Source organism: Littorina saxatilis, linkage group LG13, assembly GCF_037325665.1.
Source record: "Littorina saxatilis isolate snail1 linkage group LG13, US_GU_Lsax_2.0, whole genome shotgun sequence".
Classification (NCBI taxonomy): domain Eukaryota; kingdom Metazoa; phylum Mollusca; class Gastropoda; order Littorinimorpha; family Littorinidae; genus Littorina; species Littorina saxatilis.
Genome location: NC_090257.1, coordinates 3,959,259 through 3,979,786, shown reverse-complemented (window position 1 = coordinate 3,979,786; position 20,528 = coordinate 3,959,259). Strand labels below are relative to the sequence as shown.

General features: G+C 43.1%; 1 protein-coding gene across 1 annotated transcript; it reads right to left on the bottom strand.

Moving 5' to 3' along the window:
• Nucleotides 1-6,137: 6,137 nt before the first annotated feature.
• LOC138946309 (uncharacterized) lies at nucleotides 6,138-16,417 on the bottom strand. Its single transcript, XM_070317850.1, has 6 exons — nucleotides 16,300-16,417; nucleotides 15,294-15,399; nucleotides 13,967-14,099; nucleotides 11,950-12,105; nucleotides 8,505-8,624; nucleotides 6,138-6,722 (listed from the first exon to the last, which is right to left on the bottom strand). The coding sequence occupies exons 2-6, from the start codon at nucleotides 15,396-15,398 to the stop codon at nucleotides 6,424-6,426; spliced, it is 813 nt and encodes a 270-aa protein (XP_070173951.1). The 5' UTR covers nucleotide 15,399; nucleotides 16,300-16,417; the 3' UTR covers nucleotides 6,138-6,423.
• Nucleotides 16,418-20,528: the final 4,111 nt, after the last annotated feature.

The following is a 20,528-nucleotide window of genomic DNA, read 5'->3' as shown; positions in this document are numbered from 1 at the left end:
GTCAGACTAATTCAAATATGAATCAGGTTGATTTTTCAGAAGTTTAAGTTCTTGTGTACCAGGGAAACATTATTTAAAGCTCAAAGTGAAACTAAAGAAACTAACCAGAAACAAAGAAGAAATAAATGATATAGTCAAATTGCACGTAGATAAGACTGATATATTTGTTGAAAGCTTAAATGAATGACTCAAACCAGTCTTTCTCTGTTCTTGTCTTCTACTTGTTGTTGGTGGTCCGGCCATACTATTTGGAGACATAGTTTGAGATTTTGCTCTTATATTTGTTTGTGCTAGTGTGACAGGGGAGGCTACCGCTCCTTTCACAGCAGACTCTGCACCCGAGTTGTTGGCCTTTAAAAGTCAACACCAGTGGATTGTAGAATTCTGTTTGTGATGGGGTCTGGTGGTTTCCGATTGTCTGTATGTTCATGGAAACCTTCGGGTTTGCATAACAGTTTTTATAGGGCTAAGAAATTAGCCCTAATATTTTCAAACCTGTTTGATTGCACTTCGCTTCCCGAGGTGATCGTAGTGTTTCGGCACTCGGTTACATCTGGCGCTTGCGAGCAGGGATGGGACTCGGCATGATATGTTCAGGTAATGGCATAATATGACCACTGAACATTTTCGTGCTGTTCCCATTCTGCGAACTTGGGATGGACAGTGGTCCCCCGGTTCGGAACTTCGGGACGAAGTTCATTTCAAACGGGGGCGATTGTGACAGGGGAGGCTACCGCTCCTTTCACAGCAGACTCTGCACCCGAGTTGTTGGCCTTTAAAAGTCAACACCAGTGGATTGTAGAATTCTGTTTGTGATGGGGTCTGGTGGTTTCCGATTGTCTGTATGTACTTCCCTCCCATAGTAGAGCAAAAGGGCTCAGGGCAACTCATTCAAACAGCTATTTATCTAAAGTCTTCCTTAAATTACAAACCCTTTGCACCTCTCATCCCTAGTTCAGAAAATCTCAGTACATGTGCTGTTGAAATCGAAATAAAAGGATCCAAAAACCTCAACATAGTTAACATATATTACCCCCACGGGTGTAATAAAAAAGGAACTACCGACTGGCTAAAATCCCTGGATCATGGCAGGGCACACTGGTGCGTGATGGGTGATTTTAATAATCACCACCCTCTGTGGGACTCTGCTAACCCTAGATACAAACATGCCAATAGCAACCTTGCTGACGTCATTTTGGAAACTGACTTTTGTATACTAAACGATGGCTCGGCAACCAGACTTCCAGACAGAGCTGACCATTCCCCGTCAGCAATCGATCTCTCCCTTTGCTCAAATGCCATAGTCACTGACATCGACTGGAACGTTTTCCCGGACGCCCTCGGCTCCGATCACTTGCCCATTGTTCTTACCTTCCGCCACTTCGCCCCTAATCGCAATAACTCGGAGGTCAGAAAAAAGTACAATTACAAACAGGCAAATTGGGACAGCTTCCGTGCGGAGCTCGAGGGTGTCAGGGAGGAAACTCTCCTTACGGATGACATCGAAGCCTCTTACAATAACATACGTCAATGTATACTCACTGCTGCCAATAATCACATTCCGCTTAAATCAGTAAATCCTAACTGTAAGGCCAAAAGGAATGAGTGGTGGAATGCAGACTGTGATGAAGCCTTGGCAAACAAGCGATATCACATTAGGACATATCTCAGGCACTGCTCAGACGCTAACTTCACGAATATGAAGTCAGCTGAAATACAATTTAACCAGATCACCGCTGAGGCTAAACTTCAAAACTGGGAAAACTTTGTCCACAAAGAAACTAAAGATTACAAAGACTGTGGCAAAATCTGGAAGAAAATCCGCAGATTTAAATGTAGATACAGAACTAAAGAAAAGCCACTACTATCGGGTGATAAAATGACCACAACTGACTCTGAAAAGGCAAACCTATTAGCAGATACCTTTGCCAAAAATAGTCAATCAAAATCCCTAGATACTGAACGACTCAATTATAGGTTAGATCAGGAGAAGGGTTTCACATACCCCCCAGATGACAACCAGTTGCCTATAAACTGCATGTTTAAGGCAAAAGAAGTCCAAAACGCCATCTCTTCTGTGAAAGACCCAAAAAAATCCACAGGTTTAGACCCAATATCATATCACATGATAAAACATCTACCACCTAACTTTGTTAAGTTGCTCACTCAGTTTTTCAACCTATGCTGGTTAAAGGATACTATCCCCGCAGCGTGGTCAGACTCACAAGTAGTAGCAGTATTGAAGAGCGGAAAACCGGGCAATCTACCTGGCAGTTACCGCCCCATATCACTAACCCCCCACCTCAGCAAGATCTTTGAGCGTGTGGTGAACCAGAGGCTGGAGTTCCACCTCAATAAACACAATATCATTCCTACATGCCAGGCAGGTTTTAGGCAAGGTCGTTCGTGTGCGGACCACATTGTGCACGTCACTGAAAAAATCAAAAAGACCTTGGCACATAGTAATAATTCTCTTCTTGGAACCTTCTTTGATATTAAATCTGCGTACGACAGCGTCTGGCATGCTCGTCTACTCCTAAAACTCGGCAGAATCGGTGTCTCTGGCCACATGTACCAATTCATCAAAAACTTCATCAGCAATCGCAAGATGTCTGTCCGGGTGGGCTCTTCGGTGTCCGAAACCCATGCGCTGGACATGGGGGTTCCCCAGGGCAGTATCATCGCGCCAAACTTATTCAGCATCATGCTCTATGACATTACTTCTGTTAAGGTTGACGGTGCCAGTGTACTTCTGTATGCGGACGACCTCGCCTTAATAGACACTAATAGACCACGCCATAACAGAGTTACCAACACTGTTGACTTATCTTCTTACCAAACTAAAATCGACAACCTCTGTCAATATATGTACACCAACGGCTTCCAACTAGCCTCAAATAAAACAGTCTTTCTTGTTGTCTCCCGTAGACAACTGTACAGGAACTGCAGTATAAAGATAGGTTGTGATATTATCAAACCGAGCTCAGAAGTTAAGTTCCTCGGCGTTATCATCGATACCCGACTTAACTGGACCAGTCATATCGAACATCTGATCAATAAGGCCAACAAGGATCTTTATATCATACGCTACCTGGCGTCCCAATCCTGGGCCAGAGGACGTAAGTGTGTCACAGAGGTAGTGCGGGCATTAATTCGCTCCCGCCTCCTTTACGGGTGCGAAGCTTATTTCGCGACGCGCCCGGCGCTCATGAAAAAACTGGCTATTATAGAGTGCAGGGCGCTCAAAATAGCTCTGGGACTCTCCCAACAAGCGAGTAAGAGTCGAGTCTACAGCGAGTGTGGGTGGCTGCCCCTTGTGGATGAGATAAAACTCCGTTCAGCTCAGTATGCTGTCAGAGCCCACGCGGTAGAGAACTCTGCCTGCGAGGTCCTGACTGACTTTTTTCCTCAGCACCAAAATTATGAGGCCAACACCAAACATAGCACTCAACTCTTGGCCAAAACGCTACCCTTATCCGACACAGTAAACCGCATTCTAGCCGATAGCGGGGTGAAGGTCAGTGAGCTGGCCAGGGTCCCCCCGCCCTCCTACCCGCCTTGGCTTGAGGAAACCCCTACTATCATATACGACAGTGAAGATAATACTACCAAAAAAGATAACCCCGTCTACCTAGCTACTGTTACAAAAGAAACCCTAAACTACAAATTCTCGGAGCATTTAAAAGTCTTTACTGACGGATCCAAATTTGCAGACGGCAGCGTTGGCTGCGCCTTTGTGATCCCAGATCTCAAAATCTCAAAGAAATATACTCTTAATAAAGACATCTCCATATTCTCAGCCGAGCTATTTGCCTTGCTCATGGCATGCACTTTTATAAATGACCTCCCAGTCACACCGCGTGCGGTAGTTTTCTGCTCTGACTCGCGCTCTTCATTACAAGCTCTGCATCGAAACACATCAAATCGGGCAGAGCTACAAAGAGAAATCCTCTTTATATGTCACCAGTTAATCTCATCCGGCACATCCGTATCATTTCTCTGGGTCCCCTCTCACGTAGGGGTCCGGGGAAATGAACTGGCGGATGTCGCTGCCAAAGAAGCGGCAGAATCTAGCCCAGCTAACACTAACATCGGCTACTCAGTAACCGAGTTCTACAGTAAAATCCGTAAACTCATTCGAAGTCAGTACGTAACATCTCTGTCCTATCAACCCATTGATATGAACGATCTACACCCCGATCTCCCAACAAACCTCCTCACTATCTTCAGACGCCTCCGTGCCGGCGGCTGCCGCTTCCATATCTTTAACAAGTCCTGCCATTGTGGAGAACCCTATTCATTTCAACACATTTTCGCTCCATGCGCTACAAATAGAATTACCTTTAAAACCTTATATGACCATATGCAGCTCCATGGTCTGAGTCCCCAGGATTATCTGCGCAGTAGCAGTTCTCTAGGCTGGTCACACAGCTTGCTGCTGTGCCGACTGGTCAGGGACTCGGACATGGGGCTGTGGGTATAACTAAGCCCAGATTATCACATCAGCGTGTTTCAGTTTGAGGTCGAGTGGCTCCCGCCATCCCTCCTGATTCCAGCGACTACCTTCTAGACAACATATCCTCACCCAAGGCCCATTAGTCGCCAAACTGTACATATTGTTTTTATTACCACGGCCTTCGTGGCTTACATCTTAATCCTTTTATTTGTAAAAAGTTTTGAGATTTATTGTTCGTGTTCCTCTTACTTGCTCATCTATTTGGTTTTATTGGTGATCCTGAAAGGTTCCACTTTTTAACTCGATTTGAAATAAAATAAAAATAATATTACAAGCCCGTTATTCAAGATATAGAATACAGACTTATAATTCTTACCAAGAAACATCTTAACTACTTTTCATTTTAACAAATTCCACAGAGCATTATCAACTCAACCCCACCCCCTGCCCTCCTCTCCTTATTTTTTGTTTCTTTCTTTCCTCTTTTTGAAAGCGGACAAACACTCAAGTCCTTAATGGCTCAAAACCGTAGGACTTTTAATATTAATTTTAACTATTGTCTGTATGTTCATGGAAACCTTCGGGTTTGCATAACAGTTTTCATAGGGCTAAGAAATTAGCCCTAACATTTTCAATCCTGTTTGATTGCACTTCGCTTCCCGAGGTGATCGTAGTGTTTCGGCACTCGGTTACACTAGGAAGGCAGGGCTAAAATAAGACTACAACTGCAGAATAAACAAAATTCGTCCCCACATGCAAATATTTTTAAGAGAATGATATAATTTGTACCAAATTGATAAATATGCCCACAATATTATCATGAAATGGATTCTGTATCAACAGCTTGTAACGGTTGGATAAAGACGAGTGATGTACATTATTACAATAGTCAATGTATTCCTCTGATTTTTGGGACGTGCTCTGAAAATGTAAGAAGTAACTGAATATCACATGTGTGTTCGGCTCTGTCATTGCTGTGACTTATCAGTGACAATGCTTTTGAATGTGTCATTATAAATCTGTGCTTGCCTGAATACAAAATTTTTGACGAAAAAACAACAATTACAGTCTTAGCTGTCTTACAGAGCAAACTTTGTATTTTATCAGCTGTTGAAAAAAAACTAGTCCGTTTTGATCTTCAAATTTAGAGTAAACGCTGCCAAAAAGTGTTAAAAAAATAAGTGAAAAAAACTAACGGTTTCAGTTCTGGTTTGTGCTTCCGCATCTGTTTTGACATAAGCAAGTTATTCAGAGAGGGTGAACATTGTTTCTGAGCGCTCTTGCCAGTGCAGGAGGTGGTCGTTATTAGGAGCCGGTCCATATTAGGGGCCCTTCTCCGTCTCATCTTCACTAAATGCCGGATAAGACGTTTCCCGAAAACACACACACACACACACACACACACACACACACACACACACACACACACACACACACACACACACACACATACACACACACACCACCACCATCACCACCACCACCCTCGTCTCGATTCCCAGTCTATTTAAAAGCATTTGTTAATTAAGAACTTGACTAAATGTTAAAAAAAATCTTTGTCCAAATAGTCCAAACCCTTTCGCATTATTCCAATCAATATAATTAACTGATCATTTGCACTCTGTGCGTGAAAATCAAATATCAGGTTCAAACTGTCAATTGTTTGTCCAGTCCACATGACTTCATGGTCAGGATCTGGTTTTTTATTGCAAAATTCCGCAAATTGACATCAATTTGAGTTCAGAAATTATGTAATTCATCGAGAAATCCCGACTCTGCAAAGAAAATACCGAGACTGCTGATGTGTGGTATGTGTTGAGGATTGATCTGCTCGCATCTATTTGCCAGGCTAGTTCTGACATGGTCAGCTGAATCGCTTACGGGGGTGGGGGTGTTTTTCTAAAGGACTTCAACAGTCCTCCGCATTAGCTTGTCCCCCCGCCCCCTCCCCCCTTCCCCCCTGTGGGTCATGCAGTGAGACGCAGAGCGCACAACTCCTCGTAGTAATTGGTGTTGTCTAGCTCGCACCTGTCGATCAGGTCACGTGTTTCCGCGTCATAGCTGACGTCATTTCCTGTGTCGTTAGCAGCCCTCTTGGGTTTTGGGTAGAGCCCCGTAGATGTTCTGACGGTGGTGAACCAGGAGGGTTGCCACACGCCGCAGATGAAGGTTTCCTGGAAGTCGGGTTCTGAAAGTGGTTCCCAGTGGATCATGGACGGTTTGAATTCCAGACCGACCTCTCGGCAGTAGGCGCGGAGAATTCCCTCTGTAAATCGGAGAAATAAGCAACGTGCTAGTATCATTTAAAGATGTAGAAGTGAAGAAGCCCTTGTCTTCAGTAGGGGAAGGGCCCCTAATATGGACCACTTTTTGTTTGTTGCTGATAACTAGCTTGTTTTCTTGCGGAGAAGTTTCATTTTGTGGTTGGTAGTCCTTCTCTCTTAGTTTAACCGTTAGGCCTAATTATAGTGAAATAGCTTTGATAGACATTCAGCAAAAATTAAATACAGAACAAATCACAAATTGTCCATATTAGGAGCCTTCACGAATCACTGTAAAAAGGCCCCTATACTTCAAAATAACATGATACAACTTAGTATGCAAGTCAGACTAATTCAAATGTGCTTTAGATTTAGCTGTTTCGGGTTGATGAGAGCATTATTTAAAGCACACCAGGAAACTGAAGAAGCTTATCAAAAACAGAGTGAAAATTAGTGAAATTATCAACTTAAAAAAAAAAGACTATTTGTTATGTTTTTTTTAAATCTCGAGGGCTAGTTATAGGTTATTTTCAGCAAGCCTCTTAATGAATTCTTTAAAATTGCCTTTAGCTTTTATTTTCTTCGATTTTTTTAAGGTTGTCCATATTAGGGGTTTTGCTATTATTTTTTACTTGCAGTAGAAACTCGGGGTACTCACTGCTAAAATGTAACAAATACGGTCTTAGCTGTCATATATAGCCATTTTTGTGTGATAAAAGCTTTGGCTGTGGACAGAAACGAGTCCGTTTTAGGCGGCAAATTTAGAGTGAACGCTGCCAAAAGTGAAAACAAGTCGCGTAAGGCAAAATTACTATATTTAGTCTCTTCGTTTTAACTTTCTGAGCGTGTTTTTAATCCAAACATATCATATCTATTTGTTTTTGGAATCAGGAACCGACAAGGAATAAGATGAAATTGTTTTTAAATCGATTTCGGAAATTTGATTTTGATCATAATTTTTATATTTTTAATTTTGAGAGCTTGTTTTTAATCCGAATATAACATATTTATATGTTTTTGGAATCAGAAAATAATGAAGAATAAGATGAACGTAAATTTGGATCGTTTTATAAAAAAACATTTTTTAATTACAATTTTCAGATTTTTAATTAATGACCAAAGTCATTAATTAATTTTTAAGCCACCAAGCTGAAATGCAATACCGAAGTCCGGCCTTTGTCGAAGATTGCTTGGCCAAAATGTCAATCAATTTGATTGAAAAATGAGGGTGTGACAGAGCCGCCTCAACTTTTACAAAAAGCCGGATATGACGTCATCAAAGACATTTCTCGAAAAAAAGAAAAAAAATTTCCGGGGATATCATACCCAGGAACTCTCATGTCAAATTTCATAAAGATCGGTCCAGTAGTTCACTCGGAATCGCTCTACACACACACACACACGCACACACACACACAGACACACATACACCACGACCCTCGTCTCGATTCCCCCTCTATGTTAAAACATTTAGTCAAAACTTAACTAAATGTAAAAAGCAAAAAAAGCCTAACTGATTTGAAGTTTGTGTTTCTGCAACTGTTTTGACATGTGCAACTTATCCAGAGAGGGGGAATAAAGCGAATGAAATTGTTTAGAGCGCTCTAGCGCCGTTAGTTTGTCAGAACCGGAGGTGGTCCATATTAGGAGCAGGTCCATATTAGGAGCCTTTCCCCTATTCAAGTTAAAAGGAGGCTGTTAACAGTAATGCTCATCCTTGCCAAGGGAAGTGCGGGGAGGGGATTGCCCGGGGAGCGAAGTATGAAGCAAGCACGAAGAAGGTGTACCTGGGTTCTCCATGAGATCGTCGGCATCAATGACGACCAGTCTGTGTCCCAGCTGCTGTAGGACGTGAGCAATCTGCACCTGTTCCTGATAGCCGCTCTCCCTGGGGTCGTAGTTCCAGCCTGCACACACACACACACACACACACACACACACAGACACACACACACACACACACACACACACACACACACACACATTTTAATAAATATCGTTTCGTGTGTGTTCGCGCTCAGCCTCAGGTTTTCTTAAAATATTGCAATCCATTCTACTTCTACTCTTTTGGTTCCATAAAAGTAAGATCAGCTGTTTTAGCTGCTAATGTAATTATTTGTTTGTTGATGAAAAGTTACATCTAGAGTAAAGATTCACACAAGGGTTTGTGTTTAAATTACATTAATTTATGTGTGTGTGTGTGTGTGTGTGTGTGTGTGTGTGTGTGTGTGTGTGTGTGTGTGTGTGAGTGTGAGTGTGTGTGAGCGTGTGTGTGTGAGTGTGTGTGTGTATGTGCGCGTACGTACGTGCGTGCGTGCGTGTGTGTGTTTGTGTGTGTGTGTTTGTGTGTGTGTGTGTGTGTGTGTGTGTGTGTGTATACGATGTTCAAACTATTGGCAGCCTTTTTCCATCAAACACCGAACTAAGCCCCCTGCATGTACAATCAGAAAATACAGCATCTTCACCGGCTCACATGTAAGGGGTTTCAGAAGTTTGAGTTTGGAGATGGTGGTTCTCCGACGGGTTCTAATGATGAAGGTATGCGTGAAGCCATAGGGAATCTTATACGTTACTGGAGGTATCCCACGAACCCGTAAACTGACTTCAACTTGAAAAATGTTCTTCCCGATAACACACGATAAAGAAGGATTCTTAGTGACCTAACCGGGGCTACAGTTGGTGATGGAAGTTCACCAAAAATTGGGAACATACTAACTTAAATACGGAGGGTGTCTACCAATTCTTCGATGTTTGATCCAAAGCCACCCAGGGCCGATGTGTTGGGGTGAAATTTCCAAGAATACGGCATAATGCTCGCTATCGCTGGGTGTGTGCAGTGCCTTGGCATTGCATTTCTACCTAATTTGTAGTTTTGACCAAAGTATGACTTTTTACACAGATCGAGACAGTCATTATTCTGCGAGACCGCGCTAGCGGTCGAGGTGAACAATAACTGGAGGGACATAATGTCAAATGTGATATTTTGGTCAAAAATACAACCATTTGTTGATGACACAACCATTTGTCAAAAATACAAATAGCATTTATGTATCGATCCATTTTTAGATAGAATTCCATTTATTTTGTATTTGACACGATTGAACACACAAAAAGATGCAGTCTTCAGTAGTCTCGGCCAGTCGTCTAAATAGAGAATGTCACACGCATTCCTTCTTTGCCACTACTAAAGCAAACGTGTGCAAGATTGTATGTTACACCCTTTGATGCCAAAATCAGTTATTTTGATTATGCATTTATTTCTAAAAAATTTTTACCTTTACATACATTCAGTCACTACCTTAAACACTTATGTTTTCAATATTCATTTCTAGTGATCACGAACGTAGAAAAATGGGTATCAAAGCGTTGTTACATTTTGTTGTGCATTCTGAATACAATAGTGTGCCAACAGGCCTTGGTCAGTCAATCACGTTTTATCTGTGTACTAAGTGTTTGACGGTAAAAGAATAACACCAACCCCGTTCTCCCTGTATATAACTGAAAACCACATGTTCTTCTTCATTCAATTTCTGTTTACAAAAGCTTCGTCAACTTTCCACTTACACGACACGGTCCCTTTACCAAGCTTTAATGAAGAACCCTGAATACGAAAGGTCAAAACAAAACAATAGGTACTATTTTCACTATCGTCGTCTGGAACGAAAACCGAAAATTGTGAAACGCTTTGCTACGTACACAGAGGACGAAATTGCAAAGAAAAGATCGAACCTTACACCTGTGACTAGGAAAAGTTGCATAGACAGTTCCGTGCGGATCTTACCACGTATCAACGTACATCCGATGCTCAGAACCTACAGATGGGTGACGCTTTGGCGATTGAGGCTTCGTCTTCAGCTCTAACACGCACGCAGACAGTCAGGCAGGTCTAATCTGCACCAGCGGTGATGGAAGGTTTGGATTTAGAAACACTCGAATGTTACTTCGACAAGATAAACGAACCGAAAGACGAAAGTGTGCCCCAAATTCGGAAAATATTCTTTCAAAACTGCACTGTAAACAACATCAACATCACTGTGAGAAAAAGAACAATCCAAACACAACTAGTTCCCCTGTGGAACATTTCGGGTGGACTTTCCCACGACCTGACCTACAAAAATGCTCCGTGTTCGTTCGCGCTTTGCATTCAATCTGTGCCACGGTTAGTGCGCGCGTGTGTTTGTGTGTTTAGCTTTCGTTGGTTTGTGCTGTTTGATTCAAAAAAAGTTTATTTTTTTCATTGAAAGATTCAGAAACGTTGGTTGATACTTTGTTAAATGCATTCAACCAGAAAAAGACACGAAACGAATTGGATCTATCTTCTGCGCGCATGCGTGTGTACGGTATGTGAAAAGGCAATTGTGTTGTCAGTCTGGTTTTGTGCCTGTTATTTCGTCCACAAAAACTCATTTATATCTTTCTATGCCTATGCTGTGAGACATAATCGCCATTACGAGGTAGTCGTGTGACAGAGAGTTTTCTTGCACATTCGACTGCTGCTGTTTCACTCCGGAGTGAAACAGCAGCAGTCTCGTGTGCAAGAAAACTCTCTGTCACACGACTAGCTCGTAATAGCGGGTAATACTACATGGCTTGCTGTGTCTTACCAGATTTACACGAGTTTTTGTTTTTTTAAATATTGAACTGCGAGCGAAAGCGAGCTGTTCACTATTTGAAAAAGCAACGAGTGTAAATCTGGTACGAAACAGCAAGCCATGCAGTATTCTGTTTATCCTACATACTGTACTTACGTGTTATTTTGCTGAAAATGTCCTGCAGTCAAGGTAGCTAAATTGAAGACGCTTGTTTTGCAACCTCGATCTCTTCTAAAGCCTCGTGCAATCTATTACGTCAAAGCAAAGAAACGTCACTCTGAAAGTATGGCGTGACGTGTTAGTTCTAAAGAATCATCGAGGGTAATTAGCGAGCGCAATTTGTGTTTCTATAATGACGTTTGTCTCGGTGACTTTGGCATCATAAGCAGTGGAAAAACAGGTCCCTGCCAGACTTGCTTGACATGACCCCATTTACATGATATACACACGTGTGATTTGAACGATTATTATCTCACGGGTGTCTCGCTCACGTATGTAGGATAAAGGTGAGTTTTAGTTGGCCTCTGACGTCACATGTCTCAATGAAGGAAAATCCATCGTTGAATCAATACATATCCCATTAAACACAAACAAAAGCCCTATACATTTCCGAACACAAAACACAACGTCATAATCTCACCTGTAAAGTTGTTGTGAACTTTCAGTTTGGAGATGATGGTGCTCCGTGGGTTTCTGATGATGAAGGTATGCGTGAAGCCATCGGGGATCCACTCCGCCGTCAGTCGATCTGGTGCCAGATGGTAAGCCATGTTCTTCACGAACACCAGTTCCTTGTCTGCAAACAGGGTATAATTATACTCCACATGTAAGATTTAAAGGAACAATTCTTCTGTGTAAACAATTTGGCTCGCCATCTCAAATTCTGGTCGGGCGAACACCAATTCCTTTCAGGGCTGGACCTAGTGTATGAGAGGGAGGGGCTTCCAAAATGAGGCAGCGGTACAGGGGGGTGGCTAGGCGGGGGTTGAGGGGGGGGGAGCAGGGGTAGTAGAATGTAAGCATTTGAAAGGGGGTGTTTGGGGTCTCTCCTTGAGAGAAAAAAAGTACATTTCCCGGCTGAGGAAGGGCTTCCGGAACCAAATACCAAGGACCCGCCATTCCCCCCCCCCCCACCCCCCCCCCTCTGCCTTGTCTGTCAATGGTAAATAGAATAGAATCCATGTTTTACTTTTAAAGACGGTTCTTCCCGTGTAAACGATTCGGCGCGCCATCTCCAAATTTGACCAAAATGAGGCAGGGGGACACGGGGGTGGAAAGACAGGGGCCTTGCCCATCCTGAACTCAGGTAAAATGAGTTCCTTCCCTTCGGGTCGATAGCGTGGACCGATGATTATCAGGATGAGGCCTTGCCCCCCCCCCCCCCCCCCCCCCCCCCACCCCTCCAGCTGCAGTTGAAATATATCACTTAAAAGGGGTATATGGGGTCTCTCCTTGCCTTTTAAGGATAGTATACGAAAGGTGCCATTTTGAAAAGTTTTCTGACAATTTGGACCTTAAAAGGTTCAAGGGACATTCGCTGTACTGTAATTTAGAAACACCTGCAATGATTTGCACAACACCGCTCCGAAACTATGCCAAATAAATAAATGAATTTCAATATATCAGCGAGAGGTTTGCTTCGCCCAGCTCTCCTGTCAGGAGTCAGGATTTCCAGTCGTCATCATTATTTATTTAGTTTTGATTGAGAGTTACTTGCCTTGAGACCTTCGCGCCGATCGTTCAGTTGTATAAGTTAGATGTTGATTCAGAAAGCAGCTGAACTCATGAATTTTATTTTGGATTTCGGATGTTCAAGCCAGTAGTTGTTAGTTTAAATGCGGTATGGTTGTGTTTACTGCTCCAGAGATGTATATTTCGTACATTTGAGCATTTGGAACTTTTCAGTTGCTAAAAGTAATACCCACAAAGTGTAGTTTCTCAACACATGAGCTATCGAGGATTCAGGCTTGCTGGGAGGTTTGCGCGGTGTTTAGCGAAAAAAACCCATCCCTTCCAGTTTACAGAAGGAAAGAAGCAGAGGGATAAAGTCTCGGATTCCTTCTCAAGCCGTTTTCAATTTGAGTAACTCAGCGCTCAAACGTTTATTTTAAGGTTTTTCTGGTGAGTGGTCATATATGATATTATTACAGCCCCCATGCTGAAAGTATAGCTCTTGGGGCGATTTGAGACAGTTTTCTTGTTAAATATTATCCCTTTCAGGAGGGGCGGGGGCTTCCTGAACCACACACACACACACACACACACACACACACAAATACACACACACGCAAATACACACACACACAAATACACACACACACACACACAAATACACACACACACACACACACACACAAATACTCACAAACACACACACACAAACACACACACACACACACACACACACACACACACACATACACACGTGGACGTTATAATCTCGCCATGTAGGTAGTCATACTCCGTCTTTCTGGGGATGTATTGCCATGCATTGATTTTGTGCTTGTGTTCACACGAAGGGGGAAAGGGCAGTAGTAGGTCAGTACATAAATTGACCTGGAAGATAGAAATGTGGGTTTCGAACCCTGAACCTTCTGCGCGGAAGGCCGACGCCGCAACCACGAGGCTAACATGCACCCGTCAAGACTCATAATTACCGTCATAAGGTAGCTCCTGCCTCTTCTTAATGTTGCTGTAACTTTTGGATGGGTCAATTGGATATCTTGGATAACGCGTGCTGACCCTCTCTGGACCAAAGTGGTACGAGTTGCCGTATGGTTCAAACATGACCTGGTGATGATACATATTAATACATTGCAAGTTAAGAAATAACAGAAAGAACCTCAGAATAAAAGAACAAGTCGCGTAAGGCGAAAATACAATATTTAGTCAAGTAGCTGTCGAACTCACAGAATGAAACTGAACGCAATGCCATTTTTCAGCAAGACCGTATACTCGTAGCATCGTCAGTCCACCGCTCATGGCAAAGGCAGTGAAATTGACAAGAAGAGCGGGGTAGTAGTTGCGCTAAGAAGGATAGCACGCTTTTCTGTACCTCTCTTTGTTTTAACTTTCTGAGCGTGTTTTTAATCCAAACATATCATATCTATATGTTTTTGGAATCAGGAACCGACAAGGAATAAGATGAAAGTGTTTTTAAATTGATTTGGACAATTTAATTTTGATGATAATTTTTATATATTTAATTTTCAGAGCTTGTTTTTAATCCAAATATAACATATTTATATGTTTTTGGAATCAGCAAATGATGGAGAATAAGATAAACGTAAATTTGGATCGTTTTATAAATTTTTATTTTTTTTTACAATTTTCAGATTTTTAATGACCAAAGTCATGAATTAATTTTTAAGCCACCAAGCTGAAATGCAATACCGAAGTCCGGGCTTCGTCGAAGATTACTTGACCAAATTTCAACCAATTTGGTTGAAAAATGAGGGCGTGACAGTGCCGCCTCAACTTTCACGAAAAGCCGGATATGACGTCATCAAAGACATTTATCAAAAAAATGAAAAAAACGTTCGGGGATTTCATACCCAGGAACTCTCATGTCAAATTTCATAAAGATCGGTCCAGTAGTTTAGTCTGAATCGCTCTACACACACACACAGACACACAGACACAGACACACACACACGCACATACACCACGACCCTCGTTTCGATTCCCCCTCGATGTTAAAATATTTAGTCAAAACTTGACTAAAATATAAAAAGAAACAGAGAATCAACTGTTGGAGTAATAATTATATATGTGATCTAGAATGGTGTGAATCAAGAGGAAATGATTATAACCAGTGTATTTGACAGGTGTGTGTGTGTGTGTGTGTGTGTGTGTGTATGTGTGTGTGTGTGTGTGTGTGTGTGAGAGAGAGAGAGAGAGAGAGAGAGAGAGAGAGAGAGAGAGAGAAACACACACACACACACACACACACACACACACACACACACACACACACACACACACCTTTGTGGTCAGTCCAGAATTCAGCATGACACGACACATGGCTGTGGACAGACTGCGTGGTACTGACCACAGCATGATGCGCTTCTGTCCAGAGAGTGACGTCATCCTGTTGAGTAAATTGAGACGGTTGTCAATAACAATCCCGATCTTGTCACTTGAACGGAGATAGATTGCTGAAAAAGGCCACAGGAATTAAGGATTGATTGCCTTGGGGAGTTCTTTTCTCGTACGAAAAGTGTACTCGGAGTAAGAATTTCGTACGAAATATTTACTCCAGAGTAAATTTTTCGTGGAGTAAAAATTTCGTGTTACACCGGGTTTTCTCTAGCGCTGTCACGCGTGCAAAGAGTTCAACTTTTTCTTCGACCCCGTTTTTGAACTGACCTTTCTTTCTTTATTTGGTGTTTAACGTCGTTTTCAACCACGAAGGTTATATCGCGACGGGGAAAGGGGGGGGGGGGGGAGATGAGATAGAGCCACTTGTTAATTGTTTCTTTGATCACAAAAGCACAAATAAAAAAATTGCTCCAGGGGCTTGCAACGTAGTACAATATATTACCTTACTGGGAGAATGCAAGTTTCCAGTACAAAGGACTTAACATTTCTTACATACTGCTTGACTAAAATCTTTACAAACATTGACTATATTCTATACAAGAAACACTTAACAAGGGTAAAAGGAGAAACAGAATCCGTTAGTCGCCTCTTACGACATGCTGGGGAGCATTGGGTAAATTCTTCCCCCTAACCCGCGGGGGGGTTGAACTGACCTACAACCAAGGAAAATAACTGCTGTAGTCTGCTACCAATTTGTCGTCATTGACAAAAATCAAATCATTAGTTTTTGTACATAAAATGATTTAAATCGGCGTGCGGAAAGAGGATTTTAATAACCAGCGAGTGTTTCATTGCGAGCTTTGAAGGTAAAAGGGTGCTTGATTTTTTCATCAGGTCTTGAAAGTCCTTAAAAAGTCCTTGAATTTTAGAACAAAAAAATTGTACGAACCCTGCAGGAGCTGGACACGGCAAACCGCTCGCTAATTAAAGTTCATTCAATTATTTGTCGTAGTTTTGGAGCAGTTATGAGCAAATCATTGCAGGTGTTTCTAAATTACAGTACAGCGAATGTCTATGACGGCTTACTTGTGCCAAAACCTAGGGTTATCGTTTTCACGTGAAAATTAGTAATTAACAGTGTTAATTACTAATTTTCATTTTTGCCTCGTTTTCGGTCACAGTAGTCGGATTTTAAGAGTCCGCACTGAGAGGCTTCAACGCCCGGCAAACATCACTCTCACACTATTTCTAAAATATCTTTTAATAGAAGGCCTTATCGAGAAAGTAATTCGACGGGAAGATGCATGTCACTGTTTTCTGCAATAGCGCTATCCTAAACGTTGTTTTGGGTATCTTAGAAAAGAATAATCGACCCTGAAAACTTTCGAAACGAAGCTGTTCGTAGCAGACGGACTTTTGATCGGCTGTGGTCTCACACTTTCACAGATATCTTTCAATATAATTCCTTATTCGACAAGTTGTCAGGCAGACAGCTGTACTTCATATTTGTTTCCACTACCACACTCATACATTTGCTTAAAAGTGTATTAGGGAAGGACAATCGATCCGAAAATGTTCGAACCGAGAGAGGAAAAATGGCGGCCGGTCGGACATGTGCAAAAGGTCCGACGACTAGCAGACGGATCTCTTCATCGAGACTCACACACTTTCACAAATATCTTTCGATAGAATTCGTTATTCAACAAGTTTTCGGACAGACAGTTGTATGTCACGGTTATCTACACATGCGCTCAGCTCTTAGTGTTAATTTACATCTAATTAAAGAACTATGGACCAGAAAAGTTTCGAATCGAAGGATGTTTTGCTCTGGCAGGTGAAACAGTCGCGCATGCGCATTGAGCCCCCACAGTCACGAGGTACAAGAACATTAGTAATTAACGCGTGAAAATTACTAATTTTTAGTTTTGGCACTAGTAAGCCGTCAGGAAGCGAGCCAAAACTGAAAATTAGACATTAACACTTGAAAATTAGTTATTAACACTAGAAAATTAGTAATTAACACGTGAAAATTAGTAATTTTCCCGTCAGAATTGTAATTTTCTCGTGAAAATTAGTAACTTTCACGGGTTAATTACTAATTTTTAGTTTTGGCGCTAGTAAGCCGTCATAAATGTCCCTTGAACTTTTCAACAAACACCGCCGCCATCTAGGAAAACGGTGCGCGCTGCAGCTGGCGAGCACATTCCAAATTAAGCCGCTCGCGGAGTGCTTCGCGCAGACTCAGTTTCCTGCTCTGCCCCGAGAAACGGGGTTTCCAAAAGCGCACCAGTCTCTGAGCGCACTGCGATTGCTTCGGGCCGCTTTCGGCCCAGGCAGCTCGTCTCAGGTAAGGGACATATTCAGCTACGCTTGGTCGAGCCCTTTGACCGCGACTTTTATGTAAGAGCGGCTCCGTTCAAGCCCATGGAATCTAACTGGTTGACTGCCGAAGCCCTCCTTGTCACAGCATGCAAGGGGTGCTTTAATATGGACTTTAACATAGGATATGAATGAATTAATGTATTCATTAATGTCTTGAAAGCCACTAGAAATTCCTTCCCGAACACAATCTGTTGTGGAGGGATGGCATTAACCTGCCTTGTAAAAGTCTGTCCAGATCGGAGATGGAGATTTTAGGGGCGGACGAGGGGGGGGGGGGGGGGGGGGGGATGCAGGTGCACCCCCCTCCAGAAAAAAAAAAATTGGAAAGCTGATTCTATGACCATTTATAAGTTCAAATGGCACCAGATGGCACCATTTTGCTTCTTTGGGCCAAAATGTTTCCGGGGGGGCATGCCCCCGGAACCCCCTAGCAAATTCGGGCACTTCGCGCCCATCACATTCACTTTCGATTCAAAGTGCACCCCCCCTTACAAAGCAACTGATCCGCCCCTGGTTCATTTAGCGGGTTAAACGGGCGGGCGCGGTGGCGCGGTGGATAAGACATCGGCCTCTAGATCGGAAAGTCCTGAATTCAAGCCGCGGCCGCCTGGTGGGTTAAGGGTGGAGATTTTTCCGATCTCCCAGGTCAAGTTATGTGCAGACCTGCTACGTGCCTTATCCCCTTTCGTGTGTACACGCAAGCACAAGACCTAGTGCGCACGGAAAAGATCCTGCAATCTATGTCAGAGTTCGGTGGGTTATAGAAACACGAAAATACCCGGCATGCTTCCCCCGAAATCGGCGTAAGCTGCCTGAATGGCGGGGTAAAAACGGTCATACACAAAAAAATCCACACGTGCAAAAACATGAGTGAACGAGCGAGTTTCAGCCCATTAACGAAGACTGAAAAAGAAGAAGAAGAAGAAGAAGAAGAAGAAGAAGAAGAAGAAGAAGAAGAAGAAGAAGAAGAAGAAGAAGAAGAAGAAACCCCCGGGAAGGTCTGTCCCTTTAAGAGGCAAATGGCCGCTCTTGGAGGGGGGGGGGTCATATTGTTGTTGAAAACTACTCCATGTCAAGTAAACGTGGCCGCACACGACAGGTGACCGCTCTCCAGAGGTCATTTCTGTTTAAAACTATCCAAGTCAGTAAATGTGGTTGTATGATTACATAGCAGGTGGCCGCTCTTCAGGGGTGCACTACTGTTGGACACCATTCCTAGCTTAGGAAATGTGGCCGTACATGACAGGTGGGCGCTCATCACAGGGACAGGCCACAGCAAGGACTCCTGTTTTGGTCATACAAAAAATCAACACTAACAGATGCCACTCATGGGCACATTCATGTCCTTTCTTCTTTGTCTAAATAAAGTCGAACTCCTCTCATAATTTATTTCAACAAACTCAGACCTCTGCTATTGGTATATTTTTGAAATGTTGAACAAATGTCGTCGTCGTCGTTGTTATTGAGATGTTGGCGGTAGGAATCGTGCTGCTCCTGCTGATCCTCAAAATACAATTTATCTTCTAAAAACACGCTTGATTCAATAAACCCACGTACACCCACACAAGCACACACACACACACACACACACACACACACACACACACACACACACACACACACACACACACACACACACACACAGGTGCGCACGCACACTCATACAGGCACGCACGAACTCACGCAGACGGACATACGCGTGTTTTCGTGGTTTATCTAACCCCTGAGCCATCGTGAACCCGTGTGAATTCTCTTTCCTTTTTTTCACAATTTAGTAGTCCGTTTGTACCTCTGAATCTAAAAAGCAACAAACGGCTGCGAGTCAGAACTGAGCGGTGGCGGTTTAACTGTTCAAAGAAATCTGGCGACATGCAGAACATTCGTCTGCTACGAGAAACACGTTTTGCGGGACACACTTCTGGGCTATCTCTCTATGTCTGTTTGTTTGTTTGTTTGTTTGTTTGTTTGTTTGTTCGTTCATGGGCTGAAACTCCCACGGCTTTTACGTGTATGACCGTTTTTACCCCGCCATTTAGGCAGCCATACGCCGCTTTCGGAGGAAGCATGCTGGGTATTTTCGTGTTTCTATAACCCACCGAACTCTGACATGGATTACAGGATCTTTTCCGTGCGCACTTGATCTTGTGCTTGCGTGTACACACGGGGGTGTTCGGACACCGAGGAGAGTCTGCACACAAAGTTGACTCTGAGAAATAAATCTCTCGCCGAACGTGGGGACGAACTCACGCTGACAGCGGCCAACTGGAAACAAATCCAGCGCGCTACCGACTGAGCTACATATCCCCGCCCATTCTCGCGTGTATCAACCATTCTAGTCACGTTCTGAGATGGTGTGCTGAATCGCTAAAGTGGGGGGGGGGGGGGGGGTCTGACGATACCGAACTGACCAGGGAGCTTCCCATACGCCGCAGAGGAAGGTTTCCTGGAAGTCGGGTTCTGAAAGGGGTTCCTAGTGGATCATGGAAGGTTTGAATTCCAGACCGCCCTCTTGGCAGTAGGCGCGGAGAATTCCATATGTGGAGAAAGAAGCAACGTGCTAGTATCACTTAAAAGAGTGAAGAAGCCAGTTTAAGTGTGTGTGTGTGTGTGTGTGTGTGTGTGTGTGTGTGTGTGTGTGTGTGTATGTGTGTGTGTGTGTCAGTGTGTGTGTGTATGTGTGTGTATGTGTTTATGGTGGGATAGCTCGACTCCCGCGCGAAATTTAGCGCTTTACTTGGACTCATAATTTTAATTCGACGTCCAAATAAAACACGTCTTCAAAATCACTCCAAAATA